General features: G+C 43.0%; 1 protein-coding gene across 1 annotated transcript in view; it reads left to right on the top strand.

The window, feature by feature from the left end:
- Window positions 1-12,920, top strand: part of GLI3 (GLI family zinc finger 3) — a 257,326-nt gene that overhangs the window by 186,203 nt on the left and 58,203 nt on the right. Inside the window, 3 exon segments of the mRNA XM_023751064.1 lie at window positions 16-229; window positions 1,457-1,570; window positions 3,021-3,161. Of these exon segments, the coding sequence (XP_023606832.1) occupies window positions 16-229; window positions 1,457-1,570; window positions 3,021-3,161 (469 nt within the window).

A 12,920-nucleotide genomic window follows, 5' to 3' on the forward strand; every position in this document is an offset into this window, starting at 1 on the left:
TATTTCTCCCATCAGCCCGGCCTTGAGCTTCACCTACCCTTCTGCGCCTGTGTCTCTCCACGTGCATCAACAAATCTTAAGCCGACAGCAGAGTTTAGGCTCGGCCTTTGGACACAGCCCTCCGCTCATCCATCCTGCCCCAACATTTCCAGCACAGAGGCCTATTCCCGGGATCCCGACGGTTCTGAACCCTGTCCAGGTCAGCTCTGGCCCTTCGGAGTCCTCACAGGTGAGAGAGAGACAGCTCGATGAGCTGGTCGGTCTTGGTAATCGTAGAGGAGAGCTGTGCCACTGTGCCAGCTCTTCATGGGCACGGTGCCCTGGCATCCTCAGCACTTCCATACTGCATGCAGCCTGTCCTGCCATCTCAGGGCTCTGGTCTTCAGTCTTGGTGAAGGTGCTGTGTGTGTGCTCCTCGAGAAACAGCAGCTCCTTCCACCAGAGTCCGTCGATCCTCAGGGGAAATGTGGCTACTTGATGAGGCTGCACTCTGAGCCGGTGCTGTCTCTCCCCCCACTCAATAGAAATGCATTCAGGAATGTGTGGCTCTCATTTGGTCACTGTCCACTGGCACTTCGAATTGTGTGATACTCAGAGTACGAATACAATTGTTCTTTTCTCCACGCGGATCGTGCTGAGGGAAGAATCTGATGCTCTGATTAAAGAACGTTGCAAACAGTTCGTGTTGGTTTCCTACCCTCCTCACAGCTTTGTTCTTTTGGAACTTGTTAAAGTCCAGGCCCCAGTTCTATTCTTCTAGCTCAGGGGTCCTCAAAGTTTTTCAACAGGGGGCCAGTTTACTGTCCCTCAGACCGTTGGAGGGCCGGACTATAGTTTAAAAAAAACTATGAACAAATTCCTATGCACACTGCACATATCTTATTTTGAAGTAAAAAAACAAAACGGGAACAAATACAATATTTGTATTTGCATGTGGCCCATGGGCCATAGTTTGAGGACCCCTGTTCTAGCTTTTGTTGTTATTATTTTTTATTATTTTCTTTTTATGGTAAGACATCATCAATTTATTTTTTAAAAATATATTTTTATTGATTTCAGAGAGGAAGGAAGAGGGAGAGAGAGAGAGAAACATCAATGAAGAGAGAGAATCATTGATTGGCTGCCTCCTGCATGCCCCTCACCGGGGATTGAGCCCGAAACCAGGGCATGTGCCCTTGACTGGAATCGGACCTCAGGTCGACGGTCTATCTATGGAGCCAAACCGGCCAGGGCTATTCTTCTAGCGTTTAAAAGCCTAGGGAGTTTATGCTCGTGAGCTAAAACTAGGAACTGCCTCATGAATGTATTTTCTGCTACCGCGGTGTTGGAACATTATCATGAGTCATTGTTCCAGTGCTGAACAAGCCTGCTTCTCTCCAGTTGCAGGTTTTAGCAATAGTCCTGCTCTTGATTACAACCTAATCTTTGTCTCTGTTCCTGCAACTGTGACCAGCAGAACAAGCCCACGAGCGAGTCTGCGGTGAGCAGCACTGGCGACCTGATGCACAACAAGCGATCCAAGATCAAACCTGATGAGGACCTCCCCAGCCCGGGGCCACGGGGGCAGCAGGTGAGGCGCCTGGGCTCTGCACTTGGCAGAAGGCCAGTTACGGAGTTGGACTCAGTTTCTTTTTCCAGCTCAGAAGCAAACACAGCAAGTGCAGGAAGCTGTGTGAGGTGTGAACTGTGGTTCACTGAGTAAGTGGTTGGGTTTATGTGTTGCTGACTATCGATGTGACCGGGCTTCAGCCCCTAATCCCCATCTTGGGCCTGAATTGTGAGCTCCTGGTCCTAAGCCTGAGCTGGGCAGAGCTAGTGATGTTCTCTATACCAGTCACGTTTTTATTCTTACTTTGCCACTTCCCACTTGGCAAGAGAGCCTGGGGAATAGGGAGGGATCAGGCACAACTCACCTCTATTCTAAGGCGACTTAGATTTCAGTCCTTTACTCAAAGTCCTGAAAGGACAAGGTCCTCTGAGCCTCAGTTTAAAGATGTGTTTCTCACCTCCTGGGGTCCTCTCGCCTGACACAGGAAAGAGGTCAAGGAATATCATTCCCAGAAATAAGGGTTGGACAAGAATCTGGACATCCACAGAATCTGGATCTTGCTATGGCCAGGCTGCTTCAGCCCAAACCTCAGACCACTTTAGCCCAAATTTTTGTTTTAGTGACAAGCTCTTTGAAGATGGAATGAATGGGTGTCGTGGGTTCTGAAATTCATCCTTTTGCATTTTGCTAGTCGACTCCTTTCTGGTCACACCTCAATGCTTGTATAGTTTTTCTCATCTAGCCCCAGATTAGAACTTAAATCTACACACCTAATTGTCTCCCAGAATTATAGAAATTCTTTGTATTTAAATTGCTACAAAGCTGCTTAGAAGACTAGGAAAGACTATACCCACTCCCCACTCCCCCTAGTCCCAAGCTTTAGATGCCGTGGTTCTGGGGCAGAGAGTGCATCACTGGACATCAGAAGTTGAACCAAGAAGACATTATCCCTATAAAATCCACAAAGTGCCTCTTAAGAGCAGCCTCCAAGGGCAAGGGAAGCAGAATTAGAATTACTTGTAATTATTTCCCTGGATTCCAAAATATGAGAATAAATATTAATATACTGAAAAGAATTTAACCAAAAGAGAAAGACCAATCTTTTGGGTAAAGATGACATCATCTAATTTAATTGCTTCTCTTATGAGATGACATTTTTAGTTGTTTTTTTCACCATCGTATTCAAGGATAGCGGAGTTTGCCTCAACTTCTTATCATCATTGTGGTTTGGACTGTTGTCCATAATCACAAGTGAATAATCTCGGAAGGTGTATTTGGTAACTCTGAAAAAATACACACAAATGATTCCATATGTTTGACTTCTTCCATTCACAAAACTTAGTTAACAGACCTGGGACTGTTTTATTTTCATTGAAAAATTTGCATCAGGGGGAAAACATCTAAGTTAAGTTTTTGTCTTTTTCTTCTTTCATTGTGTGATTTGTTTCTCTTCCTTCCCGTCGCCTATCAGGAGCAGCCGGAAGTAACCACCCTGGTGAAGGAGGAAGGGGACAAAGATGAAAGCAAGCAGGAGCCTGAAGTCATCTATGAGACCAACTGCCACTGGGAAGGCTGCACCCGGGAGTTTGACACCCAGGAGCAGCTGGTGCACGTAAGTGAGAGCGACTCGCCAACTACGTGCCCTTTCTGCGGGATCAGCTTCCCTGACCCTGCACTGCGTCGAGTTTCTTAGCTAACAGTGCTCTGAACTGGAGAGCCCTTTATGACTTTCTGAGAATAAAGAGAACTCGGAGCCCTGCTGCCTGACCTGTGCAGTCAGCTAAAGCTTAGTGTAAAATTCAATAAAGTCTTCGATAGAGAGTGTAATGACTCTGATCCTGGAAGTCAGAGAACACTATTTTGAGTTAGTGACTTGGATGATTATTGAGTAATAGTAAGCTGGACATGAATTATGATTAACCTTTAACCAAGTTTGAGTCTCCTTTCCAAGAGTAACAACAGAAAAAAATTGTAGAAGTGGGGGATTCCCTTTTTTTTTCTTTCCATTCTACTTTCTTTTCCCAAGCCCTTAACACTTCAGGAATCTCCCATTGTTTTATGCAGCAATTAGTACTGTATGTGAGATAGGTGGATGCTTGGGGCAAGCCATGAGCAATTTCTTGACTTGAGGCCAACCCTTGTAAGCCTAATAGTTTCATGGAAAAAGAGATGTGTATTGTGCAATGATGTGTATTGTGTTTAATGATGTCTGTTTTTGAAAGCTATAGTATGGTCAGGTTGAGAACCTTCTCTTGCCATCCCATGTTCTGAAATCTTTTTCCCTTATTTATTCCCATGTATTGTTTCAAATACTGCAGCGCTCCCCACCCAATGCTCATACCTGATGAACCACATGTCCTTTGCCAGTGTTTCATTACCTGATGAACCACATGTCCTTTGCCAGTGTTTCATTTTATTTGGCACTTTCTCTCAGGCCTGTGGAGTCTCCCTGGCAAACGTGAGCAGGAGCAACTGAGATGGAAGGGCATTTAGAAAATCAAGAAGAAAAAAAAAGGTAGCTCACACGCTCAGTGCAGAGAAACAGGGTCCCGTGGAGGCATTGAGGATGGTTTGCTCAGTGTGGCAGTTTCAGAAGCGTTTAATCTGATGGAAAATCTGACGGAACAGCTTTTATTTCCACTCCCTAACCTCCATATGCACACTCATCCTCTTTTCTTTTCTAGTAACTTTTTATTTTTCAATGATCCATAGTTCTTGATAACTCTCCTCCATTTAACTGCTGAAATGATAAAATTCCTCACACATCCCACATGTCTTATAGGCGGCATGAGCCTTTGAAGTGTGTCTTCTGCACCGTGGCTCATCCTGGGGAATATGTTTCCACATTGCAGTTTCATTATCGTGTTGAATGTATGATTTGCTGGTTTTGCGATCGGTAATGTGCAGATTGTTTTTAGGATTTAACAGGACCTCAGCAGGGTTGTTGCCCCCTCTGTTTCTTTTTCAACCCTGTCTCCTTGTAATGGTATAGGGAGAATTATAGATTTCTCAGCACAGCAAGAAACCAGAAAATCAGATGGTTTTAATTAAGGTATATTTCCAAATTTTTCCATGAACTTCATTTATTTTTTTCTCTTTAATTTGATGCAAGTGTTATTTTTCAGCCAAGCCTGATTTAATGGCCCTTTATTCTTGCTGACTGTTTTTAATGGAAACCACAGACATTGTCATACTAAAGGGGGAAAAGAGGTTTTGAATTTTTATTTTAATGTGGAGAAATATTCCCCAAAATGAGAGTGTGCCAAGAATACTCGGAGCGATATAATGAGTGCCCGACGTAAATGAGGGAATTGTTCGGGCAACAACTGCCATCAGAGACTAGATGTTGGCAGTGCTTGTTAAAATGTCCTTGTGAGAGGCGACGCCACCGTCTCCTGGCTCCTTGTCTATGGATAAGTCGCTGTAGTTCCCAAGGGGGGCTCTGACTGTGGGTCAGCCATTATCAAATGCGGAATGAAATAAGAGCCTACATTTCAATAGGGGGCATACATTTAAAGGGAATTGTGGTGGCCCAGCCGGCATAGCTCAATGGTTGAGGGTCGACCTATGAACCAGGAGGTGATGGTTCGATTCTCCGTCAGGGCACATGCCCAGGTTGCAGGCTCGATCCCCAGTGTGGGGTGTGCAGGAGGCACCTGATCAATGATTCTCTCTCATCATTGATGTTTCTATCTCTCTTCCCCCTTCATCTCTGAAATCAATAAAAATAAATTAATAAAATGAAATAAAGGGGATTTGTGCCAGGTGTGAGGTATTAACTTAAACTTTGTGCTGCCTACTGAACATGAAGGCTGTTTCAAACCAGTGAATATTGCAGGTTTTTGTATTTCATCTCAGTGGCGGAAGGTTTTAGGCAGTGATGTTGTTTCTAACAGAGAGATCTGAGTAGCTTTAAGGAAAGGCTGCTTAAACTATCAATTAAATGACCGCCATGTTTCCTGTTTTGTTATAAACATATGAATGAATACAGCAATTTTTTTGAAAAATTCCAAATAGCTGGAAGAAATTTATGTCAGAATTAGAAGGAAAGTTAATATATTATCTGCTTGACATTAATTTTAGTCTGATAAATTATATGATTAAATAAACTTGTTAAGTGAATTAAAAATGATAACTTACAACAGCATAAATAAAGATACTAGTTTATATCACTTACTTGCTACCTTTTCACTTGTTATCTGAAGTGTGGAAATTCCAAATTTGTGCCTTTAAACTGATTTTACTTTGCATGACATAAAAGCACCTTCATACTCCTGGGTGTATCTGGTAGCACTTGCAGTGGCCTGGTGTATAGAATAGGTGCTTTATTTTTTGTTGATTGAATGAGTAGGTACTTCAAGTCTACCTAATTATGGCACTTTGATGGTAGATGGAAATAATATCACTTGCAAGAGCCACTTTTTTTAGGGATAAAAGGAAACATTAACTGCTTCCGTTCTTACGGTTTCCCTTGGAGAGAGGACATTCTCTGAATTAGTTGAATTTTCATGGTACATACAACCAAGAGGCAAGGTGTTAAACCATTCTGATGCTGTGCCATATTTATAGCCATGACCCATTCTTTTTCCCCCTCTTACAGTTAATAGAAAGATTCATGATTCTTCATGGTTGTCTATCTAGTGTCTGACAGTCCCGACTGCCTGCTAAAGCAAGTCACTATCTATAATTGATATCCTTCTGTGGAATAGGGTGCTGGCTGCAATTGAAGGGCTTTGCTGAAAGCTCTTAAATCCTGACAAGTTCTCCCCTTGTTCTGGTTCAGTCGCTGAGCTGCACGGTTGGAATTCCAGAGTCATTTGAACTGAGTGCAAAAGGGAGACATGTGTTTCACATTAGCAAATCACAAAGTTGAAGGAGAATTAGGGAATTGGCTGACTCTGCCCGCCAGGTAGTCTCATTTCCAGGGTAATGCACTCCATGTTCTCTTGAAAAGATTACCTTGTCCCATTACTGTCCGAACAGATGGGCTAAATATTGCCTTTCCCTTCTCCTCCTCTTTATTTCAAGGCCCTGTCCTTCTCCAATTGTGTGTTTATGCTACTTTTGCTGGGGGGTCTTTATCTCTGGATGTTTAATTAATTTCTCTTCCCAGCAAGATAATTATAATTGGATTTAGTTACTCTCAAGCTAGCATTAAAACTGTCATAAATTTACTTCTATGCCCAGAAGCTACGAAGATAGATATATATTTTTGTTAACTAGGTTTGTGTTGTACTTTGTTCTTCTCTTGGTATCAGTTAAAATAGAAGGCAGCAAGAGCGTAAGAGGGATATATAGAACAAAAGTTAATTAATTTAAAGTACCTTTAATTAAGACTGCATTTATTATTGATTTGTTAAGATGCTGTCTCTTCCCTTGACATCTGAAAGCACATAGTCTAACATCCCCAAATAAATGGAAAAACCCACATTTTCCCTTCAATTCTAAGTTAATCAGACCCTCTTTTTGCTGTTGTGCATTATATATTACAAAAGTCATGAATCTTACATTTACATTTGTTGAATAGCCGCTCTCAAAGTGTTGTTTCTGTTTGGTGTGGTTGGGTTGAGTTTTCGTTGTTCAGTAAAACAACACAAATCTGCCTTCTGGCCTGGCTTCTCACAGGTGGGAGGGCTTTCTGATCCTTGCCTGTCCCTCTTGTGTTAATCCTGTCCTACCAGCCAGTGCATCTTCGGCGCCTGGGTGACCGAGAGTCTGAAATGCGCACAGCATGCACACATTAGTCTCAGGTTCTTGGAAACTGGCCTGCTTTCTGCTGAATGACACTGTGTGTATACCACAGGTGTGTTGAGAGGCTTTTTAAAAAGAAGAAAGGGAATAAATGTGAAGAATGTGCACCTCATTGTGGGTCACCACTGCTGAGTGGCTAGTTATACTTGAAAACATGGCTGCTGGGATCTGAAAGACTGAGAATTGTATCATCACCCTGCCTAATGCCACCTGTTTGATGCATCGCTGCAATTCCTTACCCTCTATTTCTAACCCTCTCTATCAGCTTAAGAAATAACAAATTATAAACAAAAATTTTTTCCAAAGGTCTTTAAAAGGTCAAATTATTTTTTAGTAGTTTTATTCACTGCACCATCCCCAGCAGAATGGCTGTGGCTATTACACTGTAAGGGTTTGTGTCTCTTGCTGGTGGGGCTGGATGGCAAATAACATGAGTTGTGGGTATATCAGCCCCAGCTTGAACTGGGTGGCATTTCAAGCTCTGAACTCCTTCCTCCACTTTTTTAAAAAAAATATATTTTCATTGATTTCAGAGAGGAAGGGAGAGGGAGAGAGAGAGAGAAACATCAATGATGAGAGAGAATCATTGATCGGCTGCCTCCTGCATGCCCCCTACTGGGGATTGAGCCCGCAACCCAGGCATGTGCCTTTGACCAGAATTGAACCCGGGACCCTTCAGTCCATAGGCCAACGCTCTATCCACTGAGCCAAACCAGGTAGGACACCTTCGTCCACTTTTAAGCACGGTGTCAGAATTCAGCTTTTTGTACCCTGATTAACCACCTACTTGGATTGTAAATGCTTTCATGTGCTGTGAATGTTGACCTCTAAAACCCTGCTGAAGTTGCCTTCATTGAAAGAATACAGTTATAATCCCCATTGCTACCATTTGAAAACAAATTTCTATACATTGGCAGCATGAAAATGAAGGGCTTTCTTTATAATAGCGTAGAGATTTAGATAAAAAGAGAGCACATCTAATCTGTGAAGAATGGATGCATCCCAACCAACGTGGGGAAAAGTTAAGATGTGGTGAAGACATTATTTTCGTATTAATATCATGATCCTAAATTTGCATTTTAAATGTTTTCCATCTAATTTTGATCCCTTTGTTAAAGTTGCATTGTATATCCTTACCTAAGAGAAAATCGAGTCTAAGATGTGATAGGGGTCTCAGATACGAGGCTGAAATTAGTTTTGTGTGGCACATAAAATGTAAAACGAATGAGTGGAGATTTTGATCTTATTTTCCCTACATGGAGTTAATAGTTAATTTACTTTAATTATTTGGAAACACTGCATGTAAAATATAGACTAAGAACTTCCAACTTCAAAGCCGTTCTTTGACAATTGTGCCTCAAGGGTCACTTAAAAAACACACACACAAAAAACTCACTGACTAAATTGCACCTGCAGAAATTGTTCCCATAAATACACTCAGGAGATTAGACTGAGTTGGGGCCTTGGAGGGCTGTGTGGTCCACCATGGAAAGCCTCCCAGGGCCACGGGAATTCTGAGTGGCAGCTCCCTCTCCGCTCTGACCCTCGGGATGACCTCCTTGGAACTGTTCGACCCTTTAGAATGTTATTTTCTCACTTATCATACTGTGAAACAGCCGTGAAAATAAATGCCGTCCCCAACATCCAAGGCCAAACGGAGATCACATGCGGCCGGCCTAATGAGAAACAGACAGAGGGCCTAAGAGCCTTCATCTCTTTGTTTTATGTATTCGTGTTCTGCAGGGGTGGGTGAGGGAGGGGAGTGGGGAGTGGTCCTGTTCGGTTCTGTGGCTTCTGCATGTTCGCTCTGAGGCTTATTGAATAGTCATTGTTGCTGGACTGGGACCTGCTCTTAACGGAAGCAGAGGCCCCATTCTGCTCCCCAGTCTGTGTCTGGGGAGGTTTTGGCCAAGACATTTCGCCTCCTTGGTCCTCGGTTTTAGTAAAAGCTAGTGAAGGATTTGAATTGGGTAGTCCTCAGGATAGGGATGGTAAACAGGTTTCATCTTAAGTGCCATCGTATTGGCTGGCAGTTACCTGGAGTTCTGTGATGAGCTGTCCCCTCCTCCCCTCTCCGATTCAGCCATGGAGCTGGGGTGGGGATGTGCAGCCAGTAACGGATGGATGCCTCCAGGTAGGGTTTTGAAGGAGGTAGATATTTGCCACGTCTTTCCCAGGGTCTAGTCCAACCCTGTAGATTAAATGCCCTCCAGAATAATTGTGGTTAATTTTTCTAGGGGGGTGGTATATTAATTACTTGGGGTAATTATTGAATTATTAAAATGTTCCCTTCATAATGTGCCTTAACCCCTGAATGAAGAGTAACAAATCAATATTTTGAATAAGATATAACTGGTACAGAGGAATTAATGACTTAGTTACTTCCTTAAATTTGCTGAGCTGTTTTATACCCCCTGAAATGTTTCATGGTATGTGCCCCCTGAAATATTTCATTAAACTCTTCATCCAAGTAACTGTTTCTGCTATTTGGGGAGGATTTTCCTATCAAAATCTTATTGATTGGTTCTGAATGATACTTTAGGTGAATTTTAAGATTCTGCCAATAATTAGCCCCCTGGTGTAGTCTCTACGGACACACTTTATACAAAAGGGATTGGGCTGCATACTTCGTTGACATGTAGCTGCCGGTAGCAGATCTGGCCAGCATGATGTGCCCTCTTGTTTATCAGGAAAAGTATGAGCTGACATTAGCAGATGAGCATTCTCTCAACAACTGCTCACCAGAAGTGAGCCTAGGAGCAGCCTGCATGCTGCCCACTGCCCCAGCTCGGAGGTGGACACATTGCCAGCAGGACTTAGACAAGGCGCTCCATTCTCATTGAGAGGGGTGAGAAGGAAATATAAAAGCATAATGAACAGTAGGAGGCAGGATATAATGAAGACAAAATTGTGCAGTTGAGATGCTAGGGGCTCAGAAGAGAGAGAAGTGCACGAGGGTTACCCAAGAAGACTTCTGAGAAACAGGTGGGAAATATGGTTATGGTCAAAGCAAAGCATGGAGGTCAACTTTTGAGGCATGATGATGGTAATGGTGATGGTGGTGATGGTGGTGGTGGTGGTGGTAGTGATGGTAATGGTGATGGTGATGTAATGGTGATAGTGGTGGTGGTGGCGATGGTGATTGTGATGGTAATGGTTCTGTAAGAAAAAAATAGCGCCCAATCTGAAAGAATTCTGTGGCATACCACTATTCTCCTGCAACAACAGTACGATGTGTTTCAAAGCTGACAGACCTGAGTGCAAGGCCTACTCCTTCACCCTAGACACTGCACAGTCCTTCGTTCGACCCCCAAAGAGGTGGCGACCCACAGGTTGAGAACCGCTGCTCTGCACCAAGGCTTCTCAACCTGGACACATGGGGGCAGGAAATCTTTGTTGTGGGGCCTGTCTATTGTGGGACTATTGGCAGCATTGCTGACCTCTGCCCACTGGATAAAAGAGTGCCCTCCCCCGTCATAACAATCCAAAATGTCTCTGGACATTGTCAAATGTCCCCTGAGGGGCAAAATTGCCCCCAGTACTGCCCATACCTTTCCTCGTACAGTGTGAAAAACAAATAAACAAAAAAGTATATTTGTGATTAAAGATAAATTTTCTCTTGCTTAAATATGCGTTAGACTGATCAGATTTAAGAGAAAAATAGCCTCACTAAATAATCCTAGCAAAAGGCTATTTAATATATAAGTAGGTGGTGTGCTTTTATGCATGTGTGTATATGGTACATACTTGTGTGTGCATGCATGTGTGTGTGGGAGTGTGTGTGTAAATTGGCAGAGCTTAAATTTAAAACCACATTTGCTAAGGTTAGGCACTTAGTAGTTCTCAATGAGGTCTAATACCAGCCAGGCCCTTGGTCTTGGTGGAGAAATTCCATCATTTTTTTTTTCCACAGACCAAGGGAAGTCATTCAGACTTCAGCTTCTGAGATCATGGCCAGCAGGATTGGAGATCAGACTCCTGCTTTGACATAAAACAGAGCACCAGGAACAGAAAGCAATTTTCTATGCAAGGACTTTTTGAAGATTCAGGGACATTTAGGCTTTTCTGAGATTAGCTAAATACTGCCGTAGATGATTTTTATTTTCATTTCTAGAACAATTAATGTTGGCATGAGAATAGAACTATCGTGGCATATCCCTTAAAAGACTAAACTACTCACCCCCACACCCCACCCAATTCCTGGTAAAACTAGCATTAATCAGTGATCGGAGTGTGAAGAGAGCGTTGGATGGTATGTTAGAGGTTTATTGTCTATTCCTATATCTGCCAATAGCTGTTCCCTGACTTTGAGTAAGTTACCTACAACAGTGGTTCTCAACCTTCTGGCCCTTTAAATACAGTTCCTCATGTTGTGACCCAACCATAAAATTATTTTCGTTGCTACTTCATAACTGTAATGTTGCTACTGTTATGAATAGTAATGTAAATATCTGATATGCAGGATGGTCTTAGGTGACCCCTGTGAAAGGGTCGTTCAACCCCCAAAGGGGTCGTGACCCACAGGTTGAGAACTGCTGCCCTACAACTTATGTTTTTAAATTTGTTGTGTTTGTGAGGACACAATGAGATCATGTCATGGAAGTGCTTTATCATGGAAGTGTAGATTCCAAGCTACAGCATTATCTATATATATAAAAGCCTGAGCGACCAAATGACCAGTCGCTATGACGTGCACTGACCACCAGGGGGGAGATGCCCAATGCAGGAGCTGCCTCCTGGTGGTCAGTGCACTCCCACAGCTAACCTCCTGTGGCTGGCCAACCTCCTGCGGCCCCTCCCCCCAAGTCGGCCAACCTCCTGCACCCCCCCCCCCACCCCCCACTGCCGGCCAACCTCCCATGGTCCCAATTACCGGGCAGGCCGAGGGACCCCACCCATGCACGAATTCGTGCACCAGGCCTCTAGTGCAAATATAAGGAAGAATGAACTTCAGGGAAGTTGTACTAGTAAACTTAATTAATTGAAGAACATAGAGATTAAGAAGACTTAAAAAGGAGTATATAAGTATGTTTATCATTCAGTTGTACCCTCTCATCTATAGGCTATTGATCTTACCTGCTAACACAACATCACCACCTGTTGGCCACTATGAAAATTGCAGGCATAGTGCTGGAAGGAAAAATCTCATGCATATCAGGCCTATGGACTTGGGTTGGGATTGGGGCTGAATAAAATCTGACACATAAATCCTTTGTGTGTGTCCCTTTGAGTAAGGGGAACATAGAGGACAGGCTGTTCAGTGAGATAGAAGGCAGGCTGTTGTGAGGACTAAAGATGTATAGACAGAGCTGTGGGAAAACAGGTAAGTTGAAGGTGCAAAAGAAGGAATGAGAGAAAGTTCTTGAAGAGATTGCATTTGAACATGGTCTTTAAAGAACAGGTGGATTTAAATAGGGAAAGACCACTGCAGGGAGGTGTTGGGGCTGACATATGGAAGTTAAAAGTTAATAGATGCAGAAAGTACAGGAGAATTTTATCTATGATAGTGGCTAATACAGTAAAAGGTTGGCGTTTTTTTGATACTCTTTTGGCTTAGAAATAGAAGTGTAAAATGACCTATTCTAATCTTTAGGGTTGAAGAGTGGTAAATAATGCAGTT

This window comes from Myotis lucifugus, unplaced genomic scaffold, assembly GCF_000147115.1.
Source record: "Myotis lucifugus unplaced genomic scaffold, Myoluc2.0 scaffold_18, whole genome shotgun sequence".
Classification (NCBI taxonomy): Eukaryota; Metazoa; Chordata; class Mammalia; order Chiroptera; family Vespertilionidae; genus Myotis; species Myotis lucifugus.